At 39.1% G+C, this 17,832-nt stretch overlaps 1 protein-coding gene across 1 annotated transcript in view; it reads right to left on the bottom strand.

Annotated features, from left to right (window-relative positions):
- The window catches only part of SLC39A8 (solute carrier family 39 member 8), a 79,821-nt gene that overhangs the window by 34,466 nt on the left and 27,523 nt on the right, over positions 1-17,832 (bottom strand). Inside the window, exon 2 of the mRNA XM_049885628.1 lies at positions 10,732-10,894. Within this exon, the coding sequence (XP_049741585.1) occupies positions 10,732-10,894 (163 nt within the window). The remainder of the gene's footprint in view (positions 1-10,731; positions 10,895-17,832) is intronic.

Raw genomic sequence — 17,832 nt, 5'->3', positions numbered from 1 at the left:
ATCATAACATGAAGAACATAAATATTGCATAATAAAAATTAAAAGTAAACTACCTATGCTTCAATAAGTCCTAACTGTGGAATCAAAGAATATTGTAGCTAGAAGAGAATTTGAAGAACATCAAGACCGCAGGTTTCGAACTACATTCAGCTGCCTAGTTTCATCTTGGCCCAGGGCCTAGTACAAAATTCAGTCTCCCAGAGGCATATACAGGCAGTGTGAGTTTCAGGAGAAGGTATGGAATGATGAGTAGAGGGTAGGGGTGGAGACGGGTGGGGATGCATTATCTGCAAGATGACTGTAGCTGCTGACACTAAACTTATAATCCTCTGCAGGTGCCTGTGTAGAGCACCTCCTGGGGAGGGACAGCACCTTAGCCCCCAGCTGGGGCCTCCTGGGACCTGGAGTCAGCCCAGTGCATGAGCACTCAGGAAGTGAGCACATGCGGCCGGGAGGGAGCAGCTGTGTAAGACATAAATACGCTGTGCAAAGGAGACCCTGGTGCAGAGAAATCTTTCATCTCCAGGGCCTGGCACCCAAAAGGTGCTCTATAAATAGTGCTTTGAATTAAATTAATTAATGCTATCAAAAGCTTCACAGCAAGTGTCATGTGTGACCTGTTGCTTTGGGCTTCAGTTGCCCCATCACGCAAACACACACACACACACACACACACACCATTTGCCATCAATTTGATTCTGACTCATGGCAACTCCATGTTTGTCAGAGTAGAACCATGCTCCACAGCCTTTTTAATGGCTGATTTTTCAGAAATAGGTTGCCAGGCCTTTCTTCTGAGGCACTCTGGGTAGACTTGAGCTTCCAACCTTTCAGTTAGCTGCTGAGTGCATTAACCGTTTGCTCCACCCTCATCAGAAAAGAGTGGCTGATATAAGGATAAACTGGAAATTCAAGTGAAACCTACTGTGTGACTCTAAGACAACAGTCTATGGCAGTGCAGGCGGAGATACAATGTGGCCTCTGGGATCGTGCAACATGTGACCTTCCCTATGGCCCCATACGCTGTGCACCAAGTACAATATGAAAGATTAGAAAGCTGCCTCTGCACTGCCACTTTTTTAAAATGCCCTGAAAACATTCTTAAAAGTAGAGCCATTTTTCTTATTGACACCAACAGTGGAATATGCTAGTGATACCTAACACAGTGAGTGTTTGCCATGTGCCAGGCACTGTGCTAAGTGATTGACAGGTATTAACTCATTTCATCCTCACAAAACCCTATAAGGTAAGAACTATTATCACTTCCTTCATACAGTTGAGGAAATCAAAGTATATGGAGTTCAAATAAGGTCACGCAGATAGAAAGTAGACTTCAAACCCAGGCCGTCTGGCTCCAGTATCCGTATTTTTTAGCAGTATACGTTATTACTTTCTGTGGAAGTAATCTAATTGCTAAAAAGCACAAGGGATTCAACAAAACTGTGAACATTTCATCCTGAATTATACCTCAGGCATACAAGTTTAGCCACGCTATTCTTGTCTAGGATACCCTGGTGGCATAGTGCTTAAAAGCTATGGCTGCTAACCAAAAGGTCAGCAGTTCAAATCTACCAGGTGCTCCTTGGAAGTCCTATGTGGCAATTCTACTCTGTCCTTATAGGGTTGCTATGAGTTGGAATCAACTCAATGGCAATGGGTTTGGTTTGGTTTCTGGTATTCCTGTCTAAAAGAGTCTATCTACAAATAAACAATGTTAGCAAATGTCCATGCAGCCCACGATTACTGACAAGGAGTTTATAACCCTTTGCTTGGAGATCTGGGACAAACACACGCATCCACACACACACACATTCACACACACACACCCCAAAACAAAGTAGCATATGTTTAGCACCAAATGAAGGGCACAGATAATAAATGTTACTATGTGACCACAAAGGAGCCCTGGTGGCACAGTGGTTAAGTGCTCAGCTGCTAACCAAAAGGTTGGTAGTTCAAACCCACCAGCCACTTCACAGGAGTCCGTTTCCGTAAATATTTACAGCCTCAGACACCCTATGGGGCACTTTTTATTCTGCCTTATAGGGTCACTATGAGTAGAAATTGACTCATTGGCAATGGGTTGGTTTTCTGAGTTTATGTAACCACAAGAGTCATCTCAACACTGACCATGACTTTCTCTTCCCCAGACACGTTGCTATCAATTCCAAACTCTTGACCATGTCCTACAAAGTCATCCTTCAGTCCACCTCATCCCTATTTTTTATAATCTTTTCATCTAAAACAAGGCTACCTATTCCCCTCTTTCTAATTAGAAAGTGTTTTCAACCCCACATCTTCCTCCACTGTATGTCTACATGTGGTTTCTCTTAACACAAACACTAGCCAACATTCATTCAACAAATATTTATAATCTCTTTAGGTAGACAAGAGGTATACATATGAAAAACTAAAAAAAAAGCAATTTTTAGTACCAAATAGAAGTAAAGCCATATACATATATTAAATATATCAGCTTCTCCTGAGAAATCCTGCTCCACTTACCCTCATTGATTATCTCCACAGATAGCAGAAACATCAGGGTCAATTTCAATTTCCCACTCTGCCCCAGTCAATTCCTATAGACAGTTGGTGACCAATCCTTATAGTTCTGCCTCAGGGATATTTCTTTCCTCCAGCATCTCTACCCTCATTGCCTCTGCCTTGAGTTCAGGCCCTCATCGTCTCTTACTCCTTCATCTGATTTATTGACAGCTTTCAATTTTGTCTTCCTCCTCCTAGCTGACATGACCACCAGGCATATCATACTAAACACAAATTTGATCATCTCATGCTCCCATTTGAAGCTGCCCTTCATAAACTGACTCCCACATAACCTCTCTGGCTTTACTTGCCCTGCCCCCTCCAAACATGGCCTTTATCCAGACACAGTGTTTTCCAAATAGCATTAACTTCGCATTATGGTTCTCTCTCTGGAAATACCTTTCCATTTCCGTTGCTGAAGGAACTCACATATGGCTCTCCATGCCAACTCAAAGACCTTCTCTATGAAGTTTTCCTGACTCATCAAGAGTCCCACAGCTTCTTGTTTGAAGCTAATCTGTCCACTGACCATTTCTTGTGTGATAGAGTAATTTTATCACTTACATGCTTGTCTACATCATATAGATTGTGAGATTCTCAAGGAAAGGGGCTATCTTTTATTCATACATGATTCCTGGCGAATTGCCCAGCAAATAAGACATTCTTCGCTGAATGAGTTAATAAAAGCCGTATTTCAAGGTGCACCTCAGAACTCTGTCAAAGAAAATACCAATTCATGTACTAGTCTGATCTTTCTAAACTTCCTTGCTCTTTTACACATCTATCAGAACCACCGGGAACTGTTGGGGAGTGTAAATGATCACACTCTAGCCATACTGCATAGTTTTCCCTTCTTGTATTGTTATTATTCAGAAAAAGGTCCATTCATCAAAAATGAACTGATATAAAAAAATTCCTTGGATCTCTCTATATACACATGAGACTCCTTCTAATAATCTGTTTCAAGCAGGAGCCTTTCTCTTTGCTTCTAACTGCATCTATAAGAGCTTAATAAATTTCCCAGGAATAGTATCAGTAACAAGAGCTAACATTTCTTGACTGTCCATTGTGTGTTAAGTTTCTTCTAAGAACTTTACCTATTTTAATTCATTCAATTCTCGTAACAGCCCTATAAAGTGGGTCCTATTATTATCCTCACTTTACAGATAAGGAAATATGATCCTGGTCTTTTCTGCAAATGACCCAGATCTAAATATATAAGCTTCAATTTCTACCTGGCCCCATTCATACAGAGCAGCTGTTCAAAATGGCGGTTAACAGTGTGAGCTCTGGAATCAAATTATTTGGGTTCAAATTTAACTCTTATATTCACTGGCATTTTAGATTTGTTGGTTGAATTCACTAAGCTTCAGTTTTCTTACGTCAATAATGCTAGTTTCAATTTCATAGAGTTTTTACAAGATTAGAACAAAACTAGTTAGTGCAGTCCTTGAAATATAGTAAACCTTCAATAAATTTAGTTTAAAAATATATCCAATGGAATATTACTCAAACATAAAGAGAAATGATACATGCTACAACACGGATGGAACCTTGAAAACATTACGCTGAGTGAAATAAGTCAATCACAAAAGGACAAATATTGTATGATATCACTAATATAAAGTACATAGAGTAGATAAATACACAGAAATCAGAGTTTAATAGTGGTTAGCGGGGCAGTAGGGAGGGGAAATGAGGGGGATTCCTGTTTAAAGCCTTAAGATTTTGTTTATGGAGATGAAAATTTTGGCAAAAGACACTGATGGTGATTCCACATGACTGATGTAATTGATCTCACTGAATTGTATATGCAAAAAATGTTGAATTGGCAAATGAGGTGCTACCTATATTTTCACAACAATTTTAAAATATAAATGGGTAGGAAGAATTTCAAAAGAAATGGAGATACACAGTGAGAAAAATTAATGTTGTTTATTATTTCCAAAAAAATTAATTAGTTTAAGTGGACCACAATATAAATTTAGTTCATTTAGTTGTCATACAGTGTCAAGAACAACAAACTAACAGTCAGGAGACTTGGGCTCTAGTCCCACCTCCAGTATTTTACCTACCAGCAGCCAGTTTACTTCTCTGGAGCTTACATTTACATCATTGGTTGTATTAGGGAGTTGGAAAATATGATCTCCAAGGATGCATCAAATAAAAGTCTACAGTATTTTTATATGTTACTTGAATTAAATAGTCTCCTGTGACCTCACCAAAAAAAAAAAACGAGGCAATTTCAGCCCATTAAATTAAGCCTAAAATGTAGTTAATTTACCTCCTAGAGAACTTAACTTACCATCAATTTATTACACTCATCAATATGACTTTAAAAACATCTGAAAGGCAACTTCACAAAATTTAAGGTCCCTGAGAAATAAGGCTGTTCTACCTGCCCACTGAAACAGTTCAAGGGAAGCATGCTCATAAAATCCTTGTATCACGACTCCTTTCAACTGCTTTTATTTTGGTTTTCCATCCCCTTGCATGGGCTCAAAAGTAACTCTACATTAAATGAACAAAAAACAGATATACCCAAATCCAGTACATTTAATTATTTTCAAATCATATCCTTGTTGGGGAAAAAATAGGCTTTCACAAGGACTAGAGCATGATGTAAACCTATAAACACATTTGTCATAAGAAGCGCAAAGATGTATTCTGTCTGCTCTGTACCAGGCACTGTTCTAGGCACCTGAACATATGAACTCATTTGATAATCCCAATAATTCTGTAAGTAAGGTAGTATTATTATGTAATTGAAACACAGAGACATTAAATAAATCTCCTGAGATCACCCAGGTCCACTAAAATAAAACAATAAAAGCTGAAAGACACTATATGGGCCCCACAGAGTTTCCAAGAAGCAGCTGGTGGATTTTTGAACTGTCGACCTTTTGGTTAGCAGCCAAGCTCTTAACCACTGCGCCATCAGGGCTCCATGAGCAAATCTGAGATATTAAATTAGTAATACTAACTACTACTTTCCCTAATTATATTGAAACTTCCTATACCTTCCCCCCCCCACCCCTTCATACCCCACTTCAACCCATTTCAATTCCTCAGATAATATGTACTTTAAGTCATTTCTCTTTATCAGGTCTTCTGTCCAAATATTTGGTACCTTTCTGATGTTTAACATAGCGTTGTTGACTTTCCCATTTTATGACTTTGCAGTATTGATCCTAGAATTCTCTCTCATTTCCTGCTTACCACTTCCCTGTTTCTACCTCCTGAGTCCCACCTAGTTCCTGAGAGTAAATTGAGCAAGTAGGGTTAAAAACACTTTTGAATATTAATAATTAACCTGCACAGAGTGGATATGCTTTTCCTTAAGCCCCATCTCCTGCACCCAGAATTATGCACATGTTAGATATATTTTATTTATTTACAGACACATATATAGCACTAACAATGTCTTCAGTGCATTACAACCTTATGTTTGTTGTTGTTAGTTGCTGTCAAGTCAGCTCCAACTCACGGCAACATTATGTTTAACAAAATTAAACACTGCCCAGTCCTGTGCCATCTTCACAATTGTTGGTATGTTTGAGTCCATTGTTGCAGGTATTACGTCAACCTTATGAGAACCCTATGTGTCAATCTTGGGAGAAAGGTACTATTATTATCCCCATTTTAGATGAGAGAACTGAGGCAGAAGAGCTCAAATCACATGCCCAACATAGCAAGGAAATGACAGAGCTGGATTTGAGCCCAGGTGGGTTGACTTCGGAGTCTGTGCTTTTCCTATGCTCTACTATTAGCAGTTGCTGAGTTTAGTTTTGAATGTAAAATGTATGACAGTTAAACAGAGTTGTAGAAATACCAACATATTCTCATTTAGAACACACTGTAAAAAATATTTTATTGAACAATTAGCTTGGAAATTATTGTCATTCACAAAAACTGTTAATTATATTTATCAGATTTGTGCTTGGTGCTTTTCATTCTTTGTGTATATAAATATAGAATATGAAAGAGAACATGGATTCTGAAGTTAAGACTGTCTGCTTTTGAGCCTGGCTCTACCACCCACAAGTTGTATAACTTTGGCCAAATGACTTTAACCTCTCTGTACCTTGGTTTCCCCAGCTATAAAATGGGGATAATAATGCTTAGCTCACAGAGTTGTATGAAGATTAAATTAGTTAATACATGTAAAGTATTTGGAACAGTGCTGAGTACATAATAAGTACTACATAAGAGTTGACTATTATCATTGTTGTTTTTCCTGTTATATAGAGAGAAACCTAAGTACTCATACATACACAAAGGAATCCAAAAGTAAGTACAATAGCCATTTCATTTCTTGGCCCCCCCCCTTTTCTTCTCTATCCATACTCTCTTCATATTCTCTATCTATACTCAGAATCGACTCGACAGCAATGATTTTTTTTTTTATACTTGCATTAGGTGAATTTGCTCAGACCTTCAGTTTTCAATACCATCTCTACTATGACAAATCTCCAGCCTTGCTCTCTCCCTTGAGCTCCATATGTGTACATGCCACAGCCCACTGGACATCTGCACTTCAGTGTCTATGTCAATAGCTGACCATGTCAAAAATTATGCTCTTTTTTATTTATTTATTTTTTTACAATAAGCATTTGTTTTCTCACGGTTTTTGGTTTTTTTTAATCCCTTGAATTTCAATTTTTTTTATTGTACTTTAGATGAAGGTTTACAGAGCAAATAGGTTTCTCATTAAACCATTAATACACATATTGTTTTGTAACACTGGTTGCCAACCCCACGACATGTCAACACTCTCCCCTTCTCAAACTGGGGTCCCCCATTTCCATTCATCCAGCTTTCCTGTCCCTTCCTGCCTTCTCATCCTTGCCCCTGGGCTCGTGGTGCATTTAGTCTCATATACATGATTGAACTATGTGTGTTATTGTTTGTTTTATAGGCCTGTCTAATCTTTGGCTGAAGGGTGAACTTCAAAAGTGATGACTTAATCACCTAGTGCTGTTGTAACAGAAATACCACAAGTGGACGGCTTTAACAAAGACAACCTTATTTCCTCACAATAAAGTAGGTTACAGGTCCAAATTCAGGGCGTCAGCTCCAGGGGAAGGCTTTCTCTCTCTGTCTGCTCTGGAGAAACGTTCTTCTTGTCAGTCTTCCAAAGGACGCACTCTGCTCCTGGTGCCTCTTTCTTGGTGGTATGAAGTCCCCAATTCTCTGCTTGCTTCCCTTTTTATCTCTTGTAAGATAAAAAGAGGTGCAGGCCACACTCCAGGGAAACTCCCTTTATACTGGATCAGGGATGTGACCTTAGTAAGGGTGTTACAATCCCACCCTAATCATCTTTAACATAAAATTACAGTCACAAAAGAGAGAACAACCACACAATACTGGGAATCATGGTCCAGCCAAACTGATACACATATTTTTGGGGGGACATAATTCAATCCAAGTAAAGTGACTTCAGTACTGGGTTAAAAGGGTGTCCAGGGGCCATACCCTCAGGGTTTCCCCAGTCCCTGTCAGGCAAGTAAGTCTGGTCTTCTTTTGTGAGTTAGAATTTTGTTCTACATTCTTCTCCAGCTCTGTTCAGATCTCTATTGTGATCTCTGTCAGGGCAGTCCGTGGTGGTAGCCAGGCACCATCTAGTTGCACTGGACTCAGTCTGGCAGAGGCTGTGGTAGTTGTGGTCCATTAGTCTTTTGGACTAATCTTTCCCTTGTGTCTTTGGTTTTCTTCATTCTCCCTTGCTCCAGACAGAGTGGGACCAATGGAGTATCTTAGATGGCCACTCACACAAGCTTTTAAGACCACAGACACTACTCACCAAAGTAGTATACAGAATATATTCTTTATAAACTGCTATGCCAATTGAGCCAAAAGTCCCCCGAGATCAAAAATTATACTCTTGATCCTCATCAACCGCTTCCTGACCAGCAAATTGCTCCTCTCCAATTTTCTCCATCCCAGAAACCATTTATCCACTTTGTCTCACCCAAACCTTGATGCACCTTTCCCTTTCCTGCGTCCAGTCCAGAGGCAAATTATTTTAGCATAATCTCCAAAATCTATCCTAAACTTTATTACTTCTCCCCAGTTCTGTCTCTCCTACCTTAATCCAAGTCACCATCACCTCTAGCATCAACCCCTGGCAATAGGTTCCTGAGCAATCTCTTTGCTTCTTACTGTTGGCCCATTACAATCTATTCTTCAAACCACAGGTGGAGTACCCTCTTACAAATTTAAATGAAATCAAACACTCCACTGTTTAGAAGACCACAGTGGCTTCATACCACATTCAGAATAAAACCCAATCATTTTATTGCACTTTATAAGACCCTGCCTACCTCCCAAATATCACCTCCTCCTACTCTCTCTCCTGCCCACTATGCTTCAGACACAGGCCTTCTTACTGCTCCTTACACAGGCCAAGCTCATTCCTAAGCTTATACTCACTTTTCCCTCAGCCAAGAATATCCTTTCCCCAGAGATGATCTTGCCATGACACTCTCTTTCTCCTCAGTCAAGACTCTGCTCAGATGTTATCTCATGAGAGAGGCCCTTATTGACCTGTCAAAAATCACACCTATCCAACACCTCCTTCTGTCCCTTACCTACTTTATTTTCTTCTTGGTATTATCACTCTGAAGTTATAGTACTGATTTGCTTGTTTGTTTCGATGTTTAGTATCTCTCTTCACTAAACTGTTTAAGCCCTAAAAAGGCATGGAAATTTTCTTCTTGTTCACTTATAAATACTGTCCTACGCTGCGTTCTCTAGAGAAGCAAAACCAGTGAAGTGTATATATATATACACATACACACACACACACACGCACACACACACACACACACACATGCACACACACACACACAGAGATTTCTCTCAAGGAAATGGCTCACACAGTTGTAAAGTCCCAAGTCTGTGAGTCAGGCATCAGGCTGGTAGCTTCTCCTGACTCGCATAGCTGCTGGGGCTGATGAACCCAAGATCAGCAGGTAAGAAGACAGGTCACTGGCTCACAGGTTTCAGAGGCTGAAGAATCCCAAAATCAGCAGGCAATACTGCAGGCAGCTGGCTCAAGTCCCAAGAACCAGACGTCAAATGATGACAAGCCAAATGCAGGATCCAGAACAAGCAAGGAAGCTTTGCCAGAATATATATATATATGTATGTATATGTATATCTGTGTGTATGTATGTGTATGTATATGTATATACATATATATACATATGTATGTGTGTGTGTGTGTATATATATATAAAATGATGCAAGCTACACCCTCGAAGAAACTCCCCTTACAACTGATTGGCTGATCACATCAGATCACATTGTGAAGGATGAATATATCATTATATAACTACCAAACTACATCATTACATAACTACCAAACCACTGAGATTCATGGCCCAACCAAGCAGACACACAACCTTAACCATCACAAATAACCAATGCATAGAACACTGCTTGCCATGTAGTTCAATAAATATTTATTGAACGAATTCATGAATGAAAAAGTGAGAAGTAAAATATCCATATGGGTTAAGTTCACAATTTCAGGACACCAAAAAATTGCACATAACTGGCAAATACACCCCCCTGAACAACTGGTTTATTTCACTGTTGAAAGTACACTTCTACAGGTTATGCATATGAACTATATATCAAATACATACTCTTTTTCTTGTATTTTTTAATGACTTCACAGCAAATTATTCCTTAAAAATTATAGACATAATCATTGTTGGCAATTTTTTTCATTTATGAAAATTAAAGGAATAAGATTTAATCTAAAAGCAAGCTAGTTCCCTTATCAGTTTACTGATAATTGCAGATAAACTAACAAGGTTTAAGATAATATAAGAAAAAGTTAATATAAATTAACTGATCAATTACGAGCCAAATATTCAATGTGCAATCCAATGTGCACATCATAAAGTATACGTTGCTTAAAACCAGGAATTTTTATTTAGGTTTCTAAGTGGTTCCTAGTATAACTTTGACTCCTCAAATGGAAGAGTATGACTTATGAAGCTTGAACAAGTTCTAATAATTCTTATTCTAACTACTTTCAGAATATAAATATTTTTACCAAGGAGTTCTACATAGATTAATTAAAAACAATAAAGCAGAAAAAAGAAGCATATTAACTTCATTTCAAACTGGCCAATAAATTTTTCAAACAAATAGGAGGAAAAAATCCCAACATACCTTCCGAAAGACTTGATTTTGTATTATGCTTTGGCCTAGCCTCGCAAGGGTGAAGGCTCAATTGCTGTAAGACTGCTGGACAGATGGTAGACAAGTTAGAGCTGGTTATCTGGGTAGCATTTGAAAAGCCATGAAGGTAAAAGATCTCCTCAGCAGATAAACACTAAAACAGAATAAACAAAGTAAACAAATATATGTTAATGTAATAAAGCACCCAAGCAAAGATGCTATAAAGGTACACAGAATATTGCACCTAAAAGCCCTTACTCTTTATATAAAAGCCCACTACAGAAATATATGGGCCTCTTAAATTGTGCAACAGTCCAAATCTCCTAAAACCCAGAAACAAGAAAAATAACAAATAACAACAAAGAAAAAAGTAAATAAATTTCTTAATCAGTAATCTACCTATATAGCAGACAAAAAAATAACAATTGGTTCGGGGATGCCCAAGAACTTTAAAAATATGAAAAGCAAACCAAAGGGCTCCAAAATGGTTCCATGTTTTCTGTCACCCCTCTCTGCTTACTTTGGTGCTAATGGATATTTGGTGAGGGCTGCTAGAGTGGCTCTCTATAACATTTCTTGTAGATAAATACCTACTTCCTTTACAATTTCACAGTCAAGAAATGCATCCCTCCTCCTACACAGCAAATAATAACTCCAATATAGAAAAGTTGATTTCAAGTCTGTTCTTAGCACAAACTATTGTTTACTAAAATATGTATTCTCAATGATGGCAAATAGCTTTTCTATACTATATGAAGTTTCTAAAATAGAGCCGTGTTGTTTAGAAATTCATTAACTATTAATTACAAATTTAATGAATTACAGAAAAAAATCACAAAATTTTTTTTTACTAAAATAACTTTTTAAAGGTATCATTTTGCTCTTGGGCACATTTTAACTGTAATGTATCTTCTACATACTTACATTATAAACTATATAAAAGAAATTAAATGTGTTGCTATTGTTAATAAATATCTGAAGAATTATACAGTAGGAAAAACAGCCATTCACTCAAATAGAAGTCTTTAATAAGCACAATTGAAAAAAGTTGCTTGTGCACGTTAGCCAATACTTAAACCCCACTAAGAACTTACAGCCTGGTGGCACAGTGGTTAAGCACTCAGCTGCTAACGAAACGGTTGGGGCAGTTCGAACACACCAGCTTCTCCACAGGAGAAAGATGTGGCAGTCTGCTTTTGTAAAGACTTCAGCCTTGGAAACCCTATGGGGCAGTTCTACCATGTCCTATAAGGTCTCTATGAGTCCAAATAGACCTGACAAGCAGTGGGTTTGGTTTCTATTTGGTTTAAGACCTTAGCTATGAATGATATAGAGAACTCCAAAGTTGATGCTCATTGTTTTAGAATTTGGGAGGGAAAAAAAAAAAACTGTTGCTATCAAGTTGATTCCAACTCATGGCAACCCCATGTGTGCCAGAGTAGAACTGTGGTCCACAGGGTTTACGATTGCTGATTTTTTGGAAGTACCTTGCCAAATCTTTCTTCCAAAGTGCCTCTGGGTGGACACAAACCTCCAACCTTTCAGTTAACAGCCAATCATGTTAATCATTTGCACCCCCAGCGGCAAACTACTTTGGTACCAGGAGAACATTACTGATTATAAAGATTAAAAAAACACCAAATATACAAGATATACGCAGATGTCAAAAACTAAAATTCAACTACTTTAAAGAAAATGCACATTTAGACCTTTTTTTTAGTGTCTAACCATGAACCTAAAACTGTTCCCTATTCAACCCACTCTCTCCTTTGGGTTCGGATGATGATTGCCGAGCGCCACCAAAAACAGCAAATGCAATGCCCTGTAAAAAGTCTTCCTTTAGGCCTAAAATAGAGGATAATAAACTCATGGAGGGAGAAAATAGCTCTATAGTCAAAAGGAGAAGGGAAACTGAGTACAGTTTATTCATCACTATGAAGCCGCCCAGGAGCATAATTGCTAGGCTCAAAAATTACAGAGCCGATGCGGTTCGACTGCCCACTGCATGATTCCAGGAATAAATAGGTGTAAGAGTACAAACACAAAGCACTACTGTTTCCCTGCAAGGAAGTCTTAACCTACTTGGACTTCAAGTTCCTCCGACTAGAAAGAGGAGGAAAAGGGGAGGGTGCCTAGATAATCTCCCAAGTCCTCTCAGAATTAACATTCTAAAACTTCATAAAATTTGATGACTCTGACTCAAATTATGACCCATTAGTGATTCAGGAAATTTGTTTAATAAGTCATAGACAGCATTTTTTAATGAAGTAAATTAAAACAGGATAGAAACTACAGAGTGCATCACGCATAGCATGGGTCATACTTTAGTTTCAGTTATACAAATCCACACACAAATACACTAGGTCACCCTTGGGGCAGATTATCCAACAGGCAAGGTCAGCATGGTGCTTACCTTGCTTACCAGATGATCCTTGGTGAACAATTTCACATTTTTTCACCACATCAAAGATTCTGCTTCTAGGTATGGCTGGTATCTGTCTCTCTCCCAACCCCACAGCACCTTCCTACAGATTCAAAGCCTCTTTTCAAATTTAGAGTCTCTGATTGAGTGGACGACCCAGTAAACCAGGTAAGCACAGGCTGTGCTACCTTGTTTGTTGGATAATCCGCCCCTGGTCACAATGTAAAATTTCTTTCTTTCTATAAATGGCAGTCAAGGATTTGAAAGCCACTGCTCTTGAGGATGCCCAAAATCCCTTTGTATAGAATTAAAGACACTCTTCTACATATAGGTGAAGAAAAAAATAAAAACAGTACAGTCCAGTGAATAAATAACCAATGCTGTACGATAGCCTTTAGAGTCTCAATGATCTACACAGCAGATATCATGGCTGGGCAGGTGGTCGTGGGTAATAGCACTTTGACAGTGGCCACTGACCAATCACCAGGAAGAACTCAGAGGTGGAGAGATGACAAAACTCAAGGCCTTGCTTTGTGATAACAGAAAGAAAATACTAACGGTGGAGACAAACTGAATTCATGGCAGGCCTGCTTTATTTAAAATAGCTATGTACTGGCAATACACTACATCATTTTCAACAGCAGCATATTTTGGCTTCAAACAATCTTTATTTCTATTATACTTTGATTTAATACAGTTGAACCCAAAACAAAAGAAAGCTGTCGTCTAAGAAAGGGTGGTGTCTGCCAGAGCAGGGACAAAACAGGATGAGAGCCCAAGGCCTGAATAGTGAGAGAGACAACAAAACCGGTTGAACCATTGCCCAAGGAATTTCAAACACCCTCTCAAGCACACCCCTTCATCTCTAAGACAAACAATGAATGAATTATGGCACTAGAAGGAGCAGCGAGTGTTCCTCAGAAATGAACTCGGGTGATTATACTGCATAATATGTGCCTTAAGAAAACCCTGTGCCCTTGCACCATCTCCCTCACTAATACGCACTGACAGGTTCCTTCTTTCCACCTATTTGGCTTTTATTATGCTGCTTTTCTCAGGAGTCCCATCCTGAGGTTTGCTGCAGCCGTTTGAGCTCTGTGCTATCAGAGACAATCTCCCACCTGCAATTATCCTAAGGTTAAGTGGATTGTCTCTTTTCCTAAAGACGGTTTCTAAATATGGAGTTAAATTGCCATTTGCTGGTATTCTGTCACATTAAGGTCATCTCCAATGGGCTTTATAAGCATGAAACACCAAAGGAAGGTAGCAGAACAGGTAGGAAGGTGTAGACCCAAGTTATAAACAAGACTGAATCACATTAACAAATAGTTCCACGTATATCTTCTGCCTCCCCTGCTCCTTCTTCCTCAGCAGTTCTTCCTAGTTAGAGGTTTCTCTGCTTCTTTTTCATTATGTGTTTGTGTAAAGGCTGAGAGCTGGTGTAGGGGAGAACATGGGGAAGATTAAGTGACTGGGAAAATTTCCTCCCTCAACATTTTTGTACAGGTGAAACCTGCTTATAAGTACCAAGGCTCACGGCAAGATTTGAAATTACCCAGCTTGGATATCACGTATAATAACCATGCAATTATATTAAACAGTTGCCATCAAGTCGATTCAGACTCATGGTGACCCCATATATTGCAGAGTAGAAGTGGACTCCATAGGGTTTTTATGGCTGTGAATTTTTGGAAGAAAACTACTAGGCCCTTCTTTAAGGCACTTCTGCGTGGGTTTGAACTGCCAACCTTTTGGTCAATATTTGAGTGCTTAATCATTTGTGCCACCCAGGGAATGCTGTAATTATACTACATGTTACATGTATTTTTATTATTATTATTCATTCACAAATATTTATTGAACATAAAAATCTGGGCATAATATTGATAGCAGAAGTGGAAGGTGGGGCAATCTGGAGGATGACAACGAAGAAAGAAATAGAATAAAGATAAGTCATAGACCTTCCCTCAAGAAACCTAAACAACTGTGGCAGAAATAAATCATATACACCAATATGTATAAAACCAGAGGGAAAGTGGTTAAGTTCACGAGAGACATCATGGTGAAGTAGCCTATGGAGTTCCTATGAGGGAGAAGAGGTATGCCAAGTGAAATCACCAAAAAACGACTAGGAAAGTAGAAAGAGGATGTGGTTACCAGTGAGACTAGGGAACCTGGAAAGCGAAACACATTTGGGGGGATGATGACAAGTTTGGCCTTGGAGATTTTAAGCTGCAATCCCAGGGGACACCCAGATGGAAATGACCAGTGAGCTTTCTCTGAGATAAGGATGCAGCTCTCTTCTGCAATGAGATAATAGCTAAGTGGGAGTGGAGGAGATCATCATGCGAGAGTGTAGAGAAAGAAGAGTAAAAGTTTGGGAATACATCTACAATTTATGCAAAAGCAGGAAAGGGAGACATTTAAGAAAGAGACAGGAAAACAAGCCCAAAGAGTAAGAAATAATCTAGGCCAGTAAAATGCGGTGAATACCCATTACTTTGGCCGACCTGAGATCCCTCCACCATCATCCAGTAACAGACTGCCTTACTGCCATGGGAGACCCCTTCCATGTGATTTAGTGGGGTAAATGGAGGGGCTGGCCAGGGAACACAGGACCCAGGCCTATCCACTCTCTGGGAGAGCTACTGAAGAAGCCTTTCTCCACTAGGATTTCTAAATTGGTAGGTCATGAGTCTAGCACTCCTTGGCCACTTTTTTCACCATGTGAAAAGAGGCTGGCTAAGAAGTAAAGAAAAAGATTCCAATACCATCATTAATCTCCTGGATACAGCCGTGCAGAAATCTAATTCTGTCCCTCAATTCTTCAGTCACCTAAGTCAACAACTTCCTTCTTGGCTTAAGCTAGTTAAAATTGAGTTTCTTCCACTACAAATGAAAAAGTCCTGTTTGTACACAAATAATTATTTAAAAGGAGTCCCTGGGTAGCACAAATGGTTAAGCGTTCAACTATTAGCTGAAGGTTGGCAGTTCGAACCCACCCAGAGGTCCTCAGAAGACAAGGCTGGCAATCTGCTTCCAAAAGATCACAGCCTTGAAACCCCTATGGAGTACTTCAGCTCTGCACACACAGGCCAACATGAGTCGGAATTGACTCGATGGCAACTAACGATTATTTAAAAGCCATTTTTTAAAGCTCATGAATGAGATATACATTCAGATCTTGTGGAGAAGGAAAAAAAAAGATAAAAAATTTTTCACTTTTTAAAGCTTCTACATTTCTTCCTTTTCTCAATATGCAGGCTATCTTCTTCACTTGACTGTCTTCTCAAATGGCAATCATTAAATCATATAAAACAACAGGACAATCTGACCCTGTACCCATTATGGCAAGGCCTTGATACCACACCAGAAATTAACTATCTTCCCGTTTAAAAGTCACCGCAGAGTTGGACGTAGGTTCCGTTTTGCCATGAGCTGATTCTGTGGGAAACTTAGGAGTTCACATTCCTAATAAATACACTGCTAGGTATAGAGGTAAAGGCTGACAGAGGGAGCACCTCGTAATTCACTTAGACTTTACGACAATCAAAATTGTAATGAAATATCAAGTCCAGTCAGTTTTTCTAGGCTGTAAAGTAATTGAACCACACAAACTTTAAATTCCACTACAAAGGGAGCCAAAGGCAGGACAGGGGTTAGAATGCAAGTCTGAAAAAATCCTGTTGAATCTCTTTTCTCTTAAGGACTTCTCTGCCCTGCCCTACTCTGCCGCTGACCGCTACAGCTTTTACTTTTTTACAGGAACTACAGCCATCTTCTAGAATTTGGCCATGCATGCAGCTAAGATGGAAGCTGTGCAAGCTATCCTTCTCCACACCACAGGCGAATGACGAGTCTTCCCTCTTGAAGAGATGTCACAGGTAAGAGGTTTAATATGAATTCATCCCCAATCTTCAGCTATTCTGCTCTCACAGTAACCAGCTATACTTCTCGCTCACTCCTGTTCATCTATTCATTCACCCAACATGAGCTGATCATACCTTCTCTGGGCCAGGTGTTCTGGTAGGTGCTGAGAAAAAGATATGGTTCCAGACTTCAACGAGCTCACCATTCCATAGGATAGATATACAAACAGATAAGTAAAATACAATGTGGAAAGTAGAATATAGAGATATGCACTAGGCATTGTGAGATAACTCAGGGAAGGCTTCTGAGAGGAGTTCAATACACTCCTGAGCCTAAAATGTTGAGTGCTTTTGATGGCTTGGGAGGTAAGGTATAAACCACAGAAAATTAAGTGAGGAAGAACTCAGTAATGCACTTGACATTAATGTAACTGACAAGTGAGTTTTTTAAACAATAGTTATTATAGGAGTTCTGAGAAGCATATATAAGAGCTACAGTAACCATGACCATAATGTATGCTTAACATATATTCTCTCTTTTAATCCCCTTACCATCTGCTAAAGTAGATTTTAGGAGAAATCTAGGATGAAAAAATCATGGCTTAGCAAGGTAAATTGCCCAAGATTAAGGAATTTATAAATGCTAATGACAGAATTCAAATCCATGTCTTCACATGCCTTCTGACTTTTAAGCCACTGTTCTTGTCACTACATCCCTATGTGTTGGACTGTTGAACACTAAGACGAACTCAGATAAAGAAAGAGAAATATTCAGATGCCGGTAAGGAATGCATTTTGTCA

The sequence above is a fragment of the Elephas maximus genome, chromosome 5 (assembly GCF_024166365.1).
Source record: "Elephas maximus indicus isolate mEleMax1 chromosome 5, mEleMax1 primary haplotype, whole genome shotgun sequence".
Lineage (NCBI taxonomy): Eukaryota > Metazoa > Chordata > Mammalia > Proboscidea > Elephantidae > Elephas > Elephas maximus.
The sequence above is the reverse complement of the archived record's forward strand: the minus strand, read 5'-3'. Positions and strand labels throughout refer to the sequence as shown.